Raw genomic sequence first — 16,758 nt, 5'->3', positions numbered from 1 at the left:
TGTGTTGCGGGAAATGCGGGAGACGCGGTCAAGGGCATTCTTGACCACTGCGGGGGGAATGTTGCGGTCCTTGAAGAACTTGGACATCTGGGATGTGCGGGATTGGAATGCCTCATCCTGGGAGCAGATGCGACGGAGGCGGAGGAATTGGGAATAGGGGATGGAATTTTTGCAGGCGGGTGCGTGGGAGGAGGTGTATTCCAGATAGCTGTGGGAGTCGGTGGGCTTGAAATGGACATCAGTTTCGAACTGGTTACCTGAGATGGAGACTGAGAGGTCCAGGAAGGTGAGGGATGTGTTGGAGATGGCCCAGGTGAACTTGAGGTTGGGCTGGAAGGTGTTGGTGAAGTGGCTGAACTGTTCAAGCTCCTCAGGGGAGCAAGAGGTGGCGCCGATACAGTCATCAATGTAACGGAGGAAGAGGTGGAGTTTGGGGCCTGTGTAGGTGCGGAAGAGGGACTGTTCCACGTAACCTACAAAGAGGCAGACATGGCTTGGGCCCATGCGGGTGCCCATGGCCACCCGCTTTGTCTGTAGGAAATGGGAGGAATCGCCCCAAACCCCACCTCTTCCTCTGTTACATTGATGAGTGTATTGGCACTGCCGCTTGTTCCCCAGAGGAGCTCGAACAGTTCATTCACGTCACCAACACCTTCCACCCCGACCTCAAGTTCACCTGGGCCATCTCCAACACATCCCTCACCTTCCTCGACCTCTCAGTCTCCATCTCAGATAACCAGCTCGAAACTGATGTCCATTTCAAGTCCACCGACTTCCACAGCTACCTGGAATACACCTCCTCCCACCCACTCGCCTGCAAAAATTCCATCCCCTATTCCCAATTCCTCCGCCTCCACCGCATCTGCTCCCAGGATGAAGCATTCTACTCCTGCACATCCCAGATGTCCAAGTTCTTCAAGGACCGCAACTTTCCTTCCGCAGTGGTCGAGAACGCCCTTGACTGCTTCTCCCGCATTTCCCGCAACACATACCTCAAAACCCGCCCCTGCCACAACCGCCCCAAGAGGATCCCCCTCGTTCTCACACACCACCCCACCAACCTCCGGATACAACACATCATCCTCCAACACTTCCGCCATCTACAATCCGAACCCACCACCCAAGACATTTTTCCATCCCCACCCCTGTCTGCCTTCCGGAGAGACCACTCTCTCTGTGACTCCCTTGTTCGTTCCACACTCCCCTCCAACCCCACCACACCCGGCAACCACAGGAAGTGCTACACTTGCCCCCACACCTCCTCCCTCACCCCCATCCCAGGCCCCAAGATGAGTTTCCACATTGAGCACATCTGCCAATGAGGTATACTGTATCCATTGTACCCAGTGTGGCTTCCTTCACATTGGGGAAACCAAGCGGAGGCTTGAGGACTGCTTTGCAGAACACCTCCGCTCGGTTCACAATAAACAACTGCACCTCCCAGTCGCAAACCGTTTCAACTCCCCCTCCCATTCTTTAGACGACATGTCTATCATGGGCCTCCTGCAGTGCCACAATGATGCCACCTGAAGGTTGCAGGAACAGCAACTCATATTCCATTTGGGAACACTGCAGCCCAATGGTATCAATGTGGACTTCACCAGTTTCAAAATCTCCCCTTTCCCCACCGCATCCCAAAACCAGCCCAGTTCGGCCCTCCCCCCACTGCATCACAAAACCAGCCCCAGCTCGTCCCCTCCCCCCACTGCATCCCAAAACCAGCCCAGCCTGTATCTGCCTCGCTAACCTCTTCTTCCTCTCACCCATCCCTTCCTCCCACCTCAAGCTGCACCTCCATTTCCTACCTATTAACCTCATCCCACCTCCTTGACTTGTCCGTCTTCCCTGGACTGACCTATCCCCTCCCTACCTCCCCACCTATACTCTCCTCTCCACCTATCTTCTTTTCTCTCCATCTTCGGTCCGCCTCTCCCTCTCTCCCTATTTATTCCAGAACCTTCACCCCATCCCCCTCTCTGATGAAGGGTCTAGGCCCGAAACGTCAGCTTTTGTGCTCCTGAGATGCTGCTTGGCCTGCTGTGTTCATCCAGCTTCACACTGTATTATCTTGGATTCTCCAGCATCTGCAGTTCCCATTATCTCTGATACAATCTTACATATAATCCCGGCTACAGAACAACATATCTGGGCCTTTGATCTGCATCATTCTTCATAGAAGAAATTGACTGCATCACACTCAATCACTGGCACTGCTCACAAGATTAGATTACTACAGCATTGAATGCACACAAAACTCAATATAGATTTTGCTGCTCGATTAATTATTTCAATTCTACTGTGAAAATTCTAAGTGGTGTTTAATAAAATGACCTTTTCTCATTCCTCATTATTATTTATATTCCAGCACATAGGAGTAGTGTTTCTGTCACTTGGAGAAGAGCAAGATTAAAGCTTAATAAAAACCAAAAGAACTGCCGATGCTGTAAATTAAGAACAAAAACAAAGTTGCTGGAAAAGCTCAGCAAGTCTGGCAGCATCTGTGAAGGAGAAAATAGAGTTTAACATTTCGGGTCTGCTGACCTTTCCTCAGAACTGATCGTGGCTGGGAAAACGTCAGTTCATATGCAGAAAATAGGGAGGTGTGTGTGTAGGGAGAGAGCCCAAAGAGAGAGAAAGACTGTTGGACAGATAAAGGAGTTGCTAACGATCAGGCTGGGAGGATGAGTAGTTGTTAATGGGGACTGTTATGGACTAACAACAGGGAGTGTGTAATGGCAGGCTATGTGGTCACAAGGCCTGGTGTGTGGGGTGGGGGGGATGGGACATGGGAGAGTTTAGGCCCTAAAATTATTGAACTCATTATTGAGTCCGGAGGGCTGTAGGGTCCCCAAGTGGAAAATGAGGTGTTGTTCTTCCAGCTTGTGTTGGGCTTCACTGGAACACTGCAGCAAGCCGGAAACAGAGATGTTGGCCGGGGAGCAGGGCAGTGCTTTGAAGTGGCAGGCAGCAGTAGTTCAGGGTCTTTATTGCGAACAGAATGTAGATGTTCTGTGAAGCAGTCGCCAAGTCTATGTTTCGTTTCCCAATGTAGAGGAGTCCACATTGTGAGCAGCGACTGCAGTAGGCTAGATTCTGGGAAGTGCAGGTGAAGTGTTGCTTCACCTGGAAGGTATGTTTGGGTCCTTGGATAGTGGGAAGGAAGGAGGTAAATGGGCAGGCGTTGCACCTTTGCCGATTACAGGGGAAGGTGCTGTGGGGGCGTGTTGGGGGTGAAGGAAGTGTGGAGCAGGGTGTCCCGGAGGGAACGGTCCTTGCGGAAGGCGGACAAGGGAGGGGAGGGGAATATGCGTCTGGTGGTGGCATCTCACTGGAGGTGGTGGAAATGGCGTCTGATGATCTTCTGGATGTGGTTGCTGGTGGGATGGTAGGTGAGGATCAGGAGAACCCTATCGCTGTTGTGGGGGGGAAAGAGAAGGTGTGAGGGCGGAAGTGCAGGAGATGGGTCAGGCTTGGTTGAGGGTCCTGTCAACAACGGAGCTGGGAAAATCTCGGTTGAGGATGAAGGTGGACATTTTGGAGGATCCCTTGTCAAAGTTGGCCTTATCTTAACATAGCGACGGAGATGGAGGAACTGAGAGAATGGGATGGAGTCTTTACAAGATTATGTTTACAAGATTAAAGCTTATTGAAAGAAGAGGTTAATACTCCATAATATTTTTTAGTGGATTGATAATTAACCAATGTGTGAAGAATGGTTTGCAGGCTTGGCATAGTGCTTTTGGGAATTTATCAGTAATTTTACAAGCCTTTTAAAAGTAGGATTAGAACATTGATAGCTAAAACTGGATCAGTCTTGCCCCACTGCTCTGTGCATGTCAGGAAGTAGGATGTAGGACTTAAGAGCAATATCAACCTTTTCATCCTTCGAGCTGCTCCTTCAAACTATAATATCACAGCTGATCTGATTATGGTCTCAAACCCACTTTCCTGTCTCCCCCTATTAGCCCTTAATTCTCTTTTCCTTCAAAAATCTAATAGGAACACAGAATTTATATGTCAGCTGACATTAAATCTAGAAGCTGTAACCATTTTTGTTTCGATTTAATATACATTCATAGGATGTGGCTGTCACTGACTTGGTTGTCTTTGAGTTGGCATTCATCTGGTGTTCTAAAGGCTAAGAACATCTCAACTTCTGGTACAAAAATCCACAATTCCCAAACATATAAAATAATCAGAGGGTTAGATAGGGTGGATAGGGAGAGCCTTTTTCCTAGGATGGTGACGGTGAGCACGAGGGGGCATAGCTTTAAATTGAGGGGTGAAAGACATAGGACAGATGTCAGAGGTAGTTTCTTTACTCAGAGAGTAGTAAGGGAATGGAACGCTTTGCCTGCAACGGCAGTAGATTCACCAACTTTAGGTACATTTAAGTCGTCATTGGATAAGCATATGGACGTACATGGAATAGTGTAGGTTAGATGGGCTTGAGATCGGTATGACAGGTCGGCACAACATCGAGGGCCAAAGGGCCTGTACTGTGCTGTAATGTGCTATATTCTATTTCCTATTCCTTAATGCCCTTGAGAAGTAGGTGCTAAGCTGCCTTCTTGAACCACTCCAAGTCCTTGTGGTGTAAGTACACCCACAGTGCTTAGAAAATTTCAGGGTGGCGTCTCCACGACGTGTTCTTCAGGTAGTAACTAATGATACTTACCCTCCTTGGCCTATCACAGGTGTTATTTTCACATCTTGCTGTATACTGTCCCCTGCTTTCTGCCTTGCATAGTAAATTCCATGCCACTCCTGTAAAATAAATCACGGATAGTCTGTCAAGTTTGGAGATAGCTGAGGATATTATTTCATATGTTTTTGTGTGGATTTCTCACGAGTACCACAAGTAGCACATTAAACAGCATAAAGCCATCTCTTTGGTTCAAATTGGACTCAAAATGTTAACTCTGTTTCTCTCTCTAGATTTTCTGCATTTCTTTAGCACTTTTCATTTTCATTTTGCAGGTCATTAGAGTGTGCAGTATTTTGTTTTTACACAAATTTGTCATCACTTCTTTTCACATTCAATTTGAAGGACAATGTTGTATATGAAGTATGGAGTGTGTCACATTGTGAAAATGTTTAAAAATAAGAACTGATATACTTCCAACTTAGACTGAATGTGTTACAAGTATGAAATTTGGGTTAGACATAAAACATAAAGGGTTTGGTAACAGCCTAAATGAGCTGGAAGTCTTTCGTTATCATGTAAATTAGAAACATTTCAGTTTGAAAAAAAGCTTGGTGTCACAGTTGTTTAAGGAATTATTTCGCTCTTTTATGTGCAGGATTGAATCCAGCGTCAGAGAGGTATATTGTGGTCAGGAACGGACATTCTGAGAGATGTTGCTGCATTGTCATTGTAGCTTTTTTTGGATCTTGACTGGCCTCTTAAGGGCTTCTTCCAGCCCAGCCTCGACTTTGAGGCTTGAGGAGTGGAGGTAAGGCTGGCAGGTCTCCCTGCTTGAGCAGAAGAGGGTAATGCCTTTCCTAATGGCCTCTTTTCCACTATTCGTCCCTCCTAAATTCCGCATGGTCTGTGTCCATGGGTGATCTTACCAACTCTGGACTCTCCATCCAGTCCCCTTACTCCCATCTCTCCATCCCTCTTTGGACCTCATCTTCCCTCTCCACTATGAAGCCCTTTTACTTACTTGGTCCAGGGCTCCAGGATTTAGTTTCTGGGGACTGCTTGTCTTCCCAGTCTTGGCCACCACTGTCATTGGCACCGCTGGGACTATATAGCCTCTGGCTAATCAAATTAGTCGGCAGCTCTGTGCAGCAGGACTTCCATGGAGTGTTAAATACTTGTGGGGTTGCTACTTTCAGTTGGATTTGTCCCTTTCTGACTTTTCAGATGACAGGACAGAGAACATCACCAGCTGAACAATCCTGACCCATGTTTAGATCACTTCTGGCATCAGCTGATTGTTCAATGGGAGGAAACAGCCTCTCTCTGAGATTCTGTGGTGTATTCATGGAGAAGTAATAAGACAAGGGAGTATTCAGTGAGTAGGTGGACCTGCAAAGCTCAAAGGATCAGGGGGATGTTGGTGTACTGGTGCATAAATCATTGAAGGCAACATGGCAAGTGGATTGTGTGGTCAAGAAGGTAGTTGTAATATTATTAGTCAAGGTGTTGAAGACAAGAGCAGGGAAGTTGTAATGGAGCTATATAAGATATTCGTTAGACCTCAGGTGGAATATTGCGCGCAATTCTGATCACTACACTATAGGGAGGAAGTGATTGTATTGATTAGATTAAAGTTCTGTTCTGAGGAAGGGTCACCAGACCCAAAAAGTTAACTTTGATTTTTTCTTCACAGATGCTGCCAGGCCCGCTGAGCTTTCCCAACAACTTCTGTTTTTGTTCCTGATTTACAGATTCCACAGTTCTGCCGGTTTATTTGTTCAGGGGGTGTGGCACTGCTGCTTAGGTGCATCCTAAATGATATACTGAAGTTTTTGTAGGAATGGTGAAGGAACAGCAGATGCGAGTCATTGGAAAGGTCAGGCCTTGAACTAATGAATACAGGCAGCATTGTGATTTTGATATCAGAAGGGAGATGCATGATACAGGGAGGCTTTGAGTAAGGAGACAGCTGCAGAATGTAAATGATGATAATGATGCATAATAATTTAATGATGATTTTAATGTCACATGATAATGTAGGGGGAAGAAAGCTGATGCTCCACAAGCATCTTAATAGAATATTGTAAATAAAGGATTTTTTAAATGAAAGGAACCTTGGACTTGAGGAGCATTATTTGCAAGGGCTAACTGCAGTTAGACTCCGTGCACATAATAAAATTAGGAGGCAGGAAATGGCTCAGATGAGAAAGAGGAATTTGCATTGATGTAGTACAGGATGCCAAAGTTCTGTATTTCCTGTATGTAACTTGGAACTTAAACTTGGAACAAATAAACCGAAAGAACTGTGGAATCTGTAAATCAGGAAAAAAAACAGAAGTTGCTGGAAAAGCGCAGCATCTGTGAAGAAAAAATGAAAGTTAACTTTTCGGGTCTGGGGACCCTTCCTCAGAACAAAACTTTAATCTAATCAATACAATCACTTCCTCCCTATAGTGTATAGTGATCAGAATTGCGCACAATATTCCACCTCAGGAGAGGCTAAAGCATGGAAGTAACATTGAGGGTCTTGGATCTCAGGATGATATTTTATCTCAGTTTTGATATTAGGTGACCTGAGGGTCATTGCTGAATTAGGCACTAAGATTTAGGTGGGAGAAATGGGATCTTAGATTTTTACAGATAAACAGGCTGCTAAAGAGACAGTTTTATAGTAAGGTAATGCCAAAATTCACTTAATACAACAGTCTCGAGATTTGTACTTGCAATCTCACATGAAAGGATGGCTCATTTAAGATAGAATTGAGTAGAGACTTCTCTCAAAGGGCAGTGAATCTGTCAAATTTTTTTACCCCAATGGGCTAGCAAGGCTAGGCCATTAAGTGTATTCCAGGCTGAGACAGACCTATTTTTGACAAGTACTGGAATCAAGGGTAATAGAGAAAAGGTAGGAAAGTGGAATTGACAATGATCAGATCAGCCATGATCTCACTGAATGGCAGAGCAGACCAAATGGCCTAACTCTGCTACTACACCTTATGATCTCTTGGCATAATTTTTCTATGCATTTGTCTGCGATCTACTTGTTAACCATTAAGCAACAAACATTAGCGAGAAACAAATGAAAAGACTCCTAAGATACTGGAAAGAAATTAAGAATTATCACCCTATTGTTGAGAAGCAATCATTAAAATTCACAGCATCAAGAAAGTACAATTTTTAAACAAAATTTTAACGTGTTGATATGAAAACAAACAGATCAGTACTAGTTCTAATAACGAGTCACCAGATTGAAAACACTAACTCTGCATTTTCCCCACTGGTGCTACCAGACCTGCTGAGTTTCTCCAGCAATTTCTGTTTTGTTTCAGCTAAGTACCAGCCTAGATTATACACGTAGCCTTAATGATTTGGCAAAGAAATTTATATTTTCCAATAATTTAATTAAGCAACTTCTGTAGTAAGGAAAAGTGAAAAATTGTTACTTAAGTGAAAGTAACTGGAATCAAGTGACCTTTGAAGTGGGTGTGAGCCTATATCATGATGACACAGAAATAGAAAAACTACCAAAATTACCAAACATAGTAGCTTGTTATGACATTTTAGCTGCCCTGATATTGAACAATCATTTCAGCGTTTAGTTTTACCTTTACTTACTGTAATTTTAAAACCTTTAATTCAATGGAATAAAATCCAGACAAGTTTTACCTTAGGTAGAGAGGAACACTTCATTTATGCATCAGGTTCTAATGATTGGGCATGCACTGTTCAAAAAGATGGTGAATGCTGATTCAAGGTTAATATTTTTAAAAGGGAATTGGATAAAGACTTGAAGGACAAAAATCACAAAGCTGTGGGGAAAAGGGTGGGAATGCAACTAATTGGATCAGATTTGATGGACTAAATGGCTTCATTTCATGTTGAATGATTCTTTGATTCTACTCCTAACCCATTGAGTAGCTTTTGGTTTCTGACAATATTTCTAATGAGGCCACCGTGTCAGATATGCTCTGCACAGTGAGAGATACAAGCAAACAGAAACCCAAGAAAGTTAAAATTGTTGATTTGTCAGCTGGCATGTGATTTATCTCATTGAAGAAAAAGACAGAAAGTGGCAAATCAGAAGCAGAATATCCCACGTTACATGTCAGAAGGGTGAGTGGGATGAATAAGATGGTGCTCAGTGGAAGTCGGCGCACAAGCTACCTGGTGAAGACAGTGAAAACTAGGCTGAGAAACCATAACCCGTTGATAAGAAATAGCCAGGTTAGATTTGGAAGGGGAAGATTCTCCTGACCAAGCTTTGTTGAGGTAAATCGAGTACTTTTCTTGTTCAATGCATATTGGATTCAATTCCTCTTTTTCACAAATGTTTCTGATATTTCCACCATTATCTGTGTGGCATTTCAAACAGTTCAAATTTAGAAGTTCAAGGGTAATAAGACTTGCATTTTCATGGTGTCTTTCAAAACCCCCAAGTTTGCTAAAACAGTTTACAGTCAAAGGGATACTTGTGGAATTGTCATCACTGTTGTAAAGGAATAACATATAATGGTCAATCTGCACATAGGATGATCTCACAAACAGCAATATGGTAAATATATCAAAGGTGATAGAGAGTACTCACCTTTCCTTTCTTGATACATGTGTTTATTGTATCAAGAAGATCTGCTTTATTTTTGTCACTTTTGGGTAGTTCAGTAAGTTCTTTGCCAACCAGCTCCCCTTTATGATAACCCATCATATGTTCAAATGCTGGATTCACATACTGCAAAGAAAATCAAGACAAGTCAATTTTCTGGTGAAATTTACCCCATGTGTTGATAAAAGCAGTATCAGAGGTTTTTATTTCTGGTCATATTATCTGCAATCATGATGTATCATTATCAAAGGCTATTTTTTCCCAGTAAAATTACTGAAATTGCAAGCCTTTCATGATAACCTACAGTTCCTTTCCTAATGGCATCACAGGTGTACCTACACCACATCAATTGCAGTGATTCAAAAAGACCACTCACCACCACCTTCACAAGGGTTATTAGGGGTGGCCAAGCCAGCAATGGTTATATCCAATGAAAGAATAAAAAGAGAGACAATCAAAATAAATGATATGGATCCTGAAAATCTAAGTCTGTCCAAGTATGTATCCATTTTAACATCATCATGAGATGAGCCAAAGCTAGGTCAACCAAAAGACATGTCAGGACCAGCTCCAGAGCCTAAAATTCATGGAATGGCTATCCTGATGATGAACTATTCCCTGTCTCCAATTGGCAATTGATGTAGGAGGAGGTAGGTCAAGACACTCAAAATATTGTAGTTCCTACTTCGTAGGCCTTCATTATTCTTGGTGCAATAAAAGTAAAACTTGTAGGTGATCTTTGGTAAATGTGTAGGTCACCTAGTTTTGGCAGCTAAAGCTTTGCCAGAATTTGAAAAAAATCTTTTGACGAGGTTCTCTTACAAAGCACTAAGCAGGAATACCCAAGTGATGATTTGAGTTGAAGATAGCCAAGGTTGTTCAATAGACAAGACAATAGGTGCTGGAGTAGGCTATTTGGCCCTTCGAGCCAGCATCACATTTTCTCTGTTCATTTTCTCTGACCTGGATATCTCCTCTGGACTTATTGTGGAAATAAGGGAAAACCACAAATGGGGTAGAACAACTGCTGATGGTAATCAGATGAAGACATCTCCCATATCTGTACATGCTTTGACAGAGTCAGCACCACACGTCTTTATAGGAAAGCCTAGGAAACCTATGTGCTGCTGCAAATAGTTGCAAGGTCTTCACTTTTTGGCTCGCTTCTGGGCCAGATTCTTTTCCTTAGGGAGTAGGGCTGACAGAACAGTCCGAGACTTCCCAGTCATGCTTCTAAGTTTACATGCAGTCAGATCCTGATGTCCTATTTTACTGTACTCTAATGACTACACTTACAACTAACTGCTATTTAATGTATTATCCAAATCAAATTAGAAAAGCAAATGCCATTATAAACATTTAAAAATAGCAATAACACTCAGACATTAACTTGATTGTATTGTAGTCAGGAACCCAAATTGGTAATTGTATTGTAAGGAGTGTTCCATGTGCTGTTCTGCATTGCAGCAAACAAATGAAAGGTGAGGATGATCCTTATAAATGTATATTCATATATAGTCACTGTAAAAACAAATATTAAAACTAGACTGATTTGCAAACCTCCAAGTCCCTTAACATCTGTTGCAATAACGAGTTGAGAGATCTTGCACTGCATTGTGCAGAGACTGGCTGGCATGTAGTGATTGATAAGATGCGGTAAAATAGAGTTCAAGTGTGGGAGAAATAAGACAAGAATATTAATTTTAAATGCTCTTTCTTCAAAGGTTCTACAACTTGAAAGCTTAAGTTCATGAAGCTGAGGGAGATCTACACGAGGAGCTGCTATTTTGCCTCATTATCGAAGTGACTAGAGAAAAACTATACTCAGTTTTCCCATTTCCTGCTCTATATTCTTTAATGGCAAACCATTGCTGCTTTACACAGTGCATAATGTGTAAAGTTTTTTGCATTGAGTTCCCTTCATGACTGGAGTTTAGTGGTGATTCTCTGGAGGGGCTATCATTTGGTTTTGAGCTTCAACCTGTTAGAAACTGGATGGAGAGAGAGATAATGAGAACTGCAGATGCTGGAGAATCCGAGATAACAAAGTGTGGGGCTGGATGAACACAGCAGGCCAAGCAGCATCTTAGGAGCACAAAAGCTAACATTTCGGGCCTAGGCCCTTCATCAGATAAGAAACTGGATGGAGATTATTTGAGGTAACCAAACCGAAGACATTTTTGAACAGTAGAAAGAGCTTCCATTGAATTTATTTGACATGATTCAAGCTCAGATCTTAGATATCCCAACTTACAACATTCTAGGCAATGCCATCATCCAGTATGGACTTTGAATTGTTAACTGTCAAGTGGCCCATGAAATATAGACCAGAAGAAAATTTTGTTTAATTAGCTGCCATTTCAGACATTTTGTAAGTTGATGGTGTTGGGGCATTTGGCAATGATCTAATAGAAATGAAATGTATAATTTATAATTCTTATGATTTTTCAAAAGCAAGCCTCTGTAAGATGACAAATGGCTTCACTGAGAACACAATTCCAACAATGATGCCTTGTCATCAAAGTCTGAAAGGAATTCTAGCATTTTGCTAACAGCCTACCCCAATTGGAGCTCAGAATCTGCATATTCAAAGAATGACCTTACTGGAAGAAGGTTAACCTTAACAGCATAAGAAATAGGAGCCGGAGTAGGCCAATTAGCCCCTCAAGTGAGCCATAAATTTATAAGATTGAGAAGCAGAATTAAACCATTTGGCCTATTAAGTCTGCACTGCCATTTGATCAAGGCTATGTTTCTCAACCCAATTCTCCTGTCTTCTCCCTCTAACTCTTGATCTCATACTAAATCAAGAATCTATCTATCTCTGTCCTATGATTGGCCTCCATACCCTTCTGCAGCAATGAGTTCTACAGATTTACCGTCCTGTGGCTGAAGAAATTCAGTCCCACCATTTGATGAAATCACATCTGATCTGCCCGAGGTGTCAACTCCTCTTTTATGCCAGCTCCACGTAGCCCTCAATCCCTTGATATTTCAAGAATCAATCACCTTCTCTTTAAATATTTTCAGCGATCAACAATCCACAACTCTCTGGGGTAGAAAATCCCAAATATCTCCTATCCTCTAGGAGAAGAAATCTTTCATGTCTAAATTTAAGTGTTCCCTTATTCTGTAACAATGTGTCTGACTTTGATATTTCTCCAATTGTGGAAACATCTTCTCAACATTTACCATGTCAAACCCTCTCAGAATTTTGAATGTTGCAGTAGGGTCATCCCTCATTCTTCTAAATGCCAATGAATAATTGTCTAACCTGTTTCATCAATTTTCATAAGTCAAGCCCTTCATCTCAGAATCAGCCTTGTGAATCTCTTTTGAAGTATCTCCAATGCTAGCAAATCCTTTGTCAAATAGAGAGAACAAAACCAGACACAATACTCCAGGTGTGACCTCATCAACAGCATCACCAACAAGAATTAACTATTTTTAAACTTCAACTTCCTAGCAATAAAGTACAAAACTCCATTTAACTTCATGATGACTCACTGCACCTGCATACTAACCATTTGTGTTTCATGCATCGGAACACCCAGAACCCTCTTTGCATACTTTTTTAAAAGAGGCTTGTTTCATTAAGTAATGTTTAAGTAATAAACTGTTAATAAATTTTATTGACTGAAGCCTACTGGAAGTGAACAGTACATTGGAGGCAAAGTCCTTATGTTTCCAACAGATGGATGGGACCCTACAGTTACTCAGATTAACTTGGTGGACTGACTCTTCTATAAACATTTGTTCCAATGAAGAATTGTGTGAGCTTTGCATGAAACATATTCTTGCAAAAAACAATGGGGATTTTGGAAAACCTTGACATGAAAATAACTAATTGAAACTTATCCACTTTTCATGATAAAAGGTAATGTTAGGTCACCTGGATAACATGGTCTTCATTTGTAATTTCTATGGCCTCCTGGCACTGCTCTAGGGCTGTAAATATGGAGTTGCATGCCCTGAAAGAAATAGCCAGAGTAATGGAAATAGTTAAGCAGCAAATGCATTGGTAATAATGATTTAAGATGGTTTGTATGAAGGCTGCAGGCATAAAAGCCCAATAGTATGTGGCAGCAAATAACTAAAAACTGATTCAGATACTTTACCAATTGCCTGGAACCATGTAGCCTTACAGTGCAATACAAAGCCATTCAGTCCATCATCTTCCACTCAAGCTACCTATTTTAGTTGCATTTCTCTAACCTTTATCTGTGTCTTTTACATTCTGCTCATTCAAATATATGCATTCAATTTTATTTGAAGAGATATAGATGATCCTGCCTCAACAGCTACTTGTGGAAAAGCATTCCGTCAAGATATAATTGCACCTTTTTTGCTCTCTGTGCCTATCATCTGCTCTCGATCAATCAATTCTGGAAATTTACCTGTAAGACAAATTTAATTTGCCTGTAATTATCTGGTTTATCACTTTCTCTCTGTCTTGAATAAGGATGTAGTGTATGTTTCTGCCTAATTCTTCAGCATAATTTTTAGTCCCAGAGGTAACTGAAGAAACAAGTGAGGGCCTCTCCATCAATTTCATTCTCAACATTCTTCAGTATTCTTGGATACCTATCATCTGGGATCTGATGTTGTTCTACACATTGTCCCATTAACATTTTGAATGCAGTACCCTGAATACCTTTTTCATTAATCATATCTAGAACATGCACTTCTGAGGAAGGGTCGCTGGACCTGAAACATTAACTCTGATTTGTCTTTACAGATGCTGCCAAACCCGCAGAGCTTTACCAGCAATCTCTATTTTTGTTTCTGATTTACAGCATCCTCAGTTCTTTCAGTTTTTAGAACTTGCAGCTAATGCAATAATACGTACCGCAGCTTGAATTGTGACCGCACCTCTCCATACTCCAACTGAATTAGTTCATTGTAACATGCAGATACATTGGAGTTCTCGATGTATCGCTATGGATAAGGAGAAAATAAGATTAAAGGCATTCATTTAAAACCCTGAAAGAAAAGTTATAAATGTCTCACACGACCCTCTTACAAGGGAGCACTAACACACTCTCATTCTTCTTTCAAGGCAGGCACACACATAAAGGAAACTGCAGAAACCAGTGAGGTGCAGTTCCATGATAAATTCTAACTCTAATAGAATAGGTTGTGTTATTAACATTATTGGCAGGGAAGAAAATACAGCTTTGGAAACAATGAGGATGGAAGTGGAAATAGTCTACTGGAGAATGTAAGGACTAGGAGAGATGTTGGACTTGATTGTTATGGAGCAGTGGTTGGGAGGTGCTGGACACAGGAAGATGTGCTTTATTTTACAGAGGAGTGGAGAAGCTTCTAGAGCTAAATTTAACATCCCACGTTCTGCTCCAAACTTTCAGTAAATGTCTGTCAAAACGTCTTTTATTAAAAGAACCTGGTACAATTAGAAATACTCCAACGGGATCAAGAACAAGGTCAGAAGTGGCCTTAGATATCTACTCCTCTGCACTTACATGGATTTTAATCTAATAGTATTCCAACAGGAAATGGTGTCAAATCAGATTTATAAAGTACTATAATAGCACTATAGAATCGCATCATATGCTGTATCAAATGAAACAGAAACTACGTAAAATGAATCTGAGCAAGGCCAGAACAGGCTAAGCAATTGTCAGAATACCCAAGGATGGCTTGGAGAAACAGGGTCTGCTTTGTTAACTGCATTAGATTTAATTCACACAGCTCAATTATTTTAAATAAATACTGAACAAATCATTTATCCACAGATGTAGACATTCTAATGAATAGAGAGACAGAAATTCCAATAAACACTGAAAACTTAACAGCACGGTGATTTACATTGACATATGATTAAACACAAGTGAGTTCTTTAATAATAAAGACAGACTATATCAATTAATTTCATTATATACTGTAACATTCAATAGGCAATCAGCAGTTAAAGTGATTTATCGAGTGGGAGGTTGACCTTATTCACAGCGTTATAAGACCGAAGGCAAAAATCACTGCTCACATCACCCAGTGGTAATTATTTTAAACATGGTTAGCTCAATCTCATGGCAGGTGTATTGCTACCTACATACCACATACAGAATGCTGGATCAACCCTTTTATTGAAGGTTTCAAAGCTATTGTGTCTGCATTGAATCCCTATACAGTAAATGCTGTGAAAAAATGCACTACTATGGATGTTTGGTGATAAAAGAACTCTGTGTGATACAGGACCCACATGGTACATGAGCCTGCATGCTGGATCCTTGGTGTGTGCCAACTGGAAAATATTACGGAAAGAAGGCAAATTTTGTTGAAGCTTTCATCTGGATAATTTGCAAGCATACTGACTCAAGAGGAAAACCAATATTTATACTTTATGAAAGGACAGTGCTGATGTATCGTCAAGTGGACATTCATTGGTAGAACCATTGCCAACTACCATTGGTTAGGGTTAGGGTCAGGGTTAGAGTTACGGTTAGGGTGATGGTTAGGTTTAACCCTAACTCTAACTCTCTTGCATATATCCATTGGTCCTGGTTGATAGTTAACCTCCAAACATGGGTAAATTTTAAACCAGGTTGATTCTGATTGGATGTCACTACATTTGTCAAGCTGATACTTCTCATGAAAGAACAGGGCCTTGTGTATTAATATATAGTGAGGTTTCAGAATATGCAAGTACGCCACATTGCAAGCCTCACTGACAATCCTAAGCTGGTTGTCATTGTAATTCTTCACACACACAGGATTATCAAACAAAGTTATCCAATTGCAGTTTCCTACTAATTCATAGAATCCCTACAGAGTGGAAGCAGGTCCTTTGGCCCAACAAGTCCACACCGAACCTCAGTGCATCCCACTCAGACCCATTCCCCCGATAACCCACCTAAGCTACACATCTGAACACTAACGGCAATTTAGCATGGCCAATCCACCTAGCCTGCACATCTTTGGACTGTGGGAGGAAACTGGAGCACCTAGAGGAAACCCACGCAGACATGGGGAGAATGTGCAAACTCCACACAGACAGACACCCAAGGCCAGGATTGAACCTGGGTCCCTGGTGCTGTGAGGCAGCAGTGCTGACCACTGTGCCACCATGCCGTTGGACACTATGTTATACATTTTGTTAGTGTGGACTGGTTGGGTGGGTCAATACATTGTTTATTGTGAACGGCCAAAGGGATACGCTGCTTGAGATGATCTGCCAGTTTTTGGGACACATGGCATATATAATTGGCATCACATTACTCATTTGTGGGATACAGAGTATATCTTTTTTGTTAATGGCAACATCCTGCTAGCAGTGAAGACCACCTGTGTTACTCCTTGCTAGTGGCAACATGAAACGGTCAACTTCACCTGTTGCTCAAACATTTACACTGACCACTTATGAAGGCCATCTGCTGGCTTTTCAGCAATTTGCATATTATACAGTGAAAAATAAGCTAATCAGGGTGACCATTACACAACATGTTAGCTTTAATGCATCACATTTCAACATCACATTTGCATGATGACAAAA

The 16,758-nt window shown here is 41.7% G+C and overlaps 1 protein-coding gene across 7 annotated transcripts in view; it reads right to left on the bottom strand.

Annotated features, from left to right (window-relative positions):
* pde8b (phosphodiesterase 8B) overlaps nucleotides 1-16,758 on the bottom strand; it is a 291,793-nt gene that overhangs the window by 57,079 nt on the left and 217,956 nt on the right. For all 7 annotated transcript variants that reach the window (XM_048527658.1, XM_048527659.1, XM_048527660.2 and 4 more), the window contains 4 exons: nucleotides 14,098-14,186; nucleotides 13,141-13,219; nucleotides 9,234-9,374; nucleotides 4,679-4,767 (listed from right to left, as the gene is read on the bottom strand). In XM_048527658.1, coding sequence (XP_048383615.1) covers nucleotides 4,679-4,767; nucleotides 9,234-9,374; nucleotides 13,141-13,219; nucleotides 14,098-14,186 — 398 coding nt within the window. The remainder of the gene's footprint in view (nucleotides 1-4,678; nucleotides 4,768-9,233; nucleotides 9,375-13,140; nucleotides 13,220-14,097; nucleotides 14,187-16,758) is intronic.

Source organism: Stegostoma tigrinum, chromosome 3 (genome assembly GCF_030684315.1).
Source record: "Stegostoma tigrinum isolate sSteTig4 chromosome 3, sSteTig4.hap1, whole genome shotgun sequence".
NCBI lineage: Eukaryota > Metazoa > Chordata > Chondrichthyes > Orectolobiformes > Stegostomatidae > Stegostoma > Stegostoma tigrinum.
The sequence above is the reverse complement of the archived record's forward strand: the minus strand, read 5'-3'. Positions and strand labels throughout refer to the sequence as shown.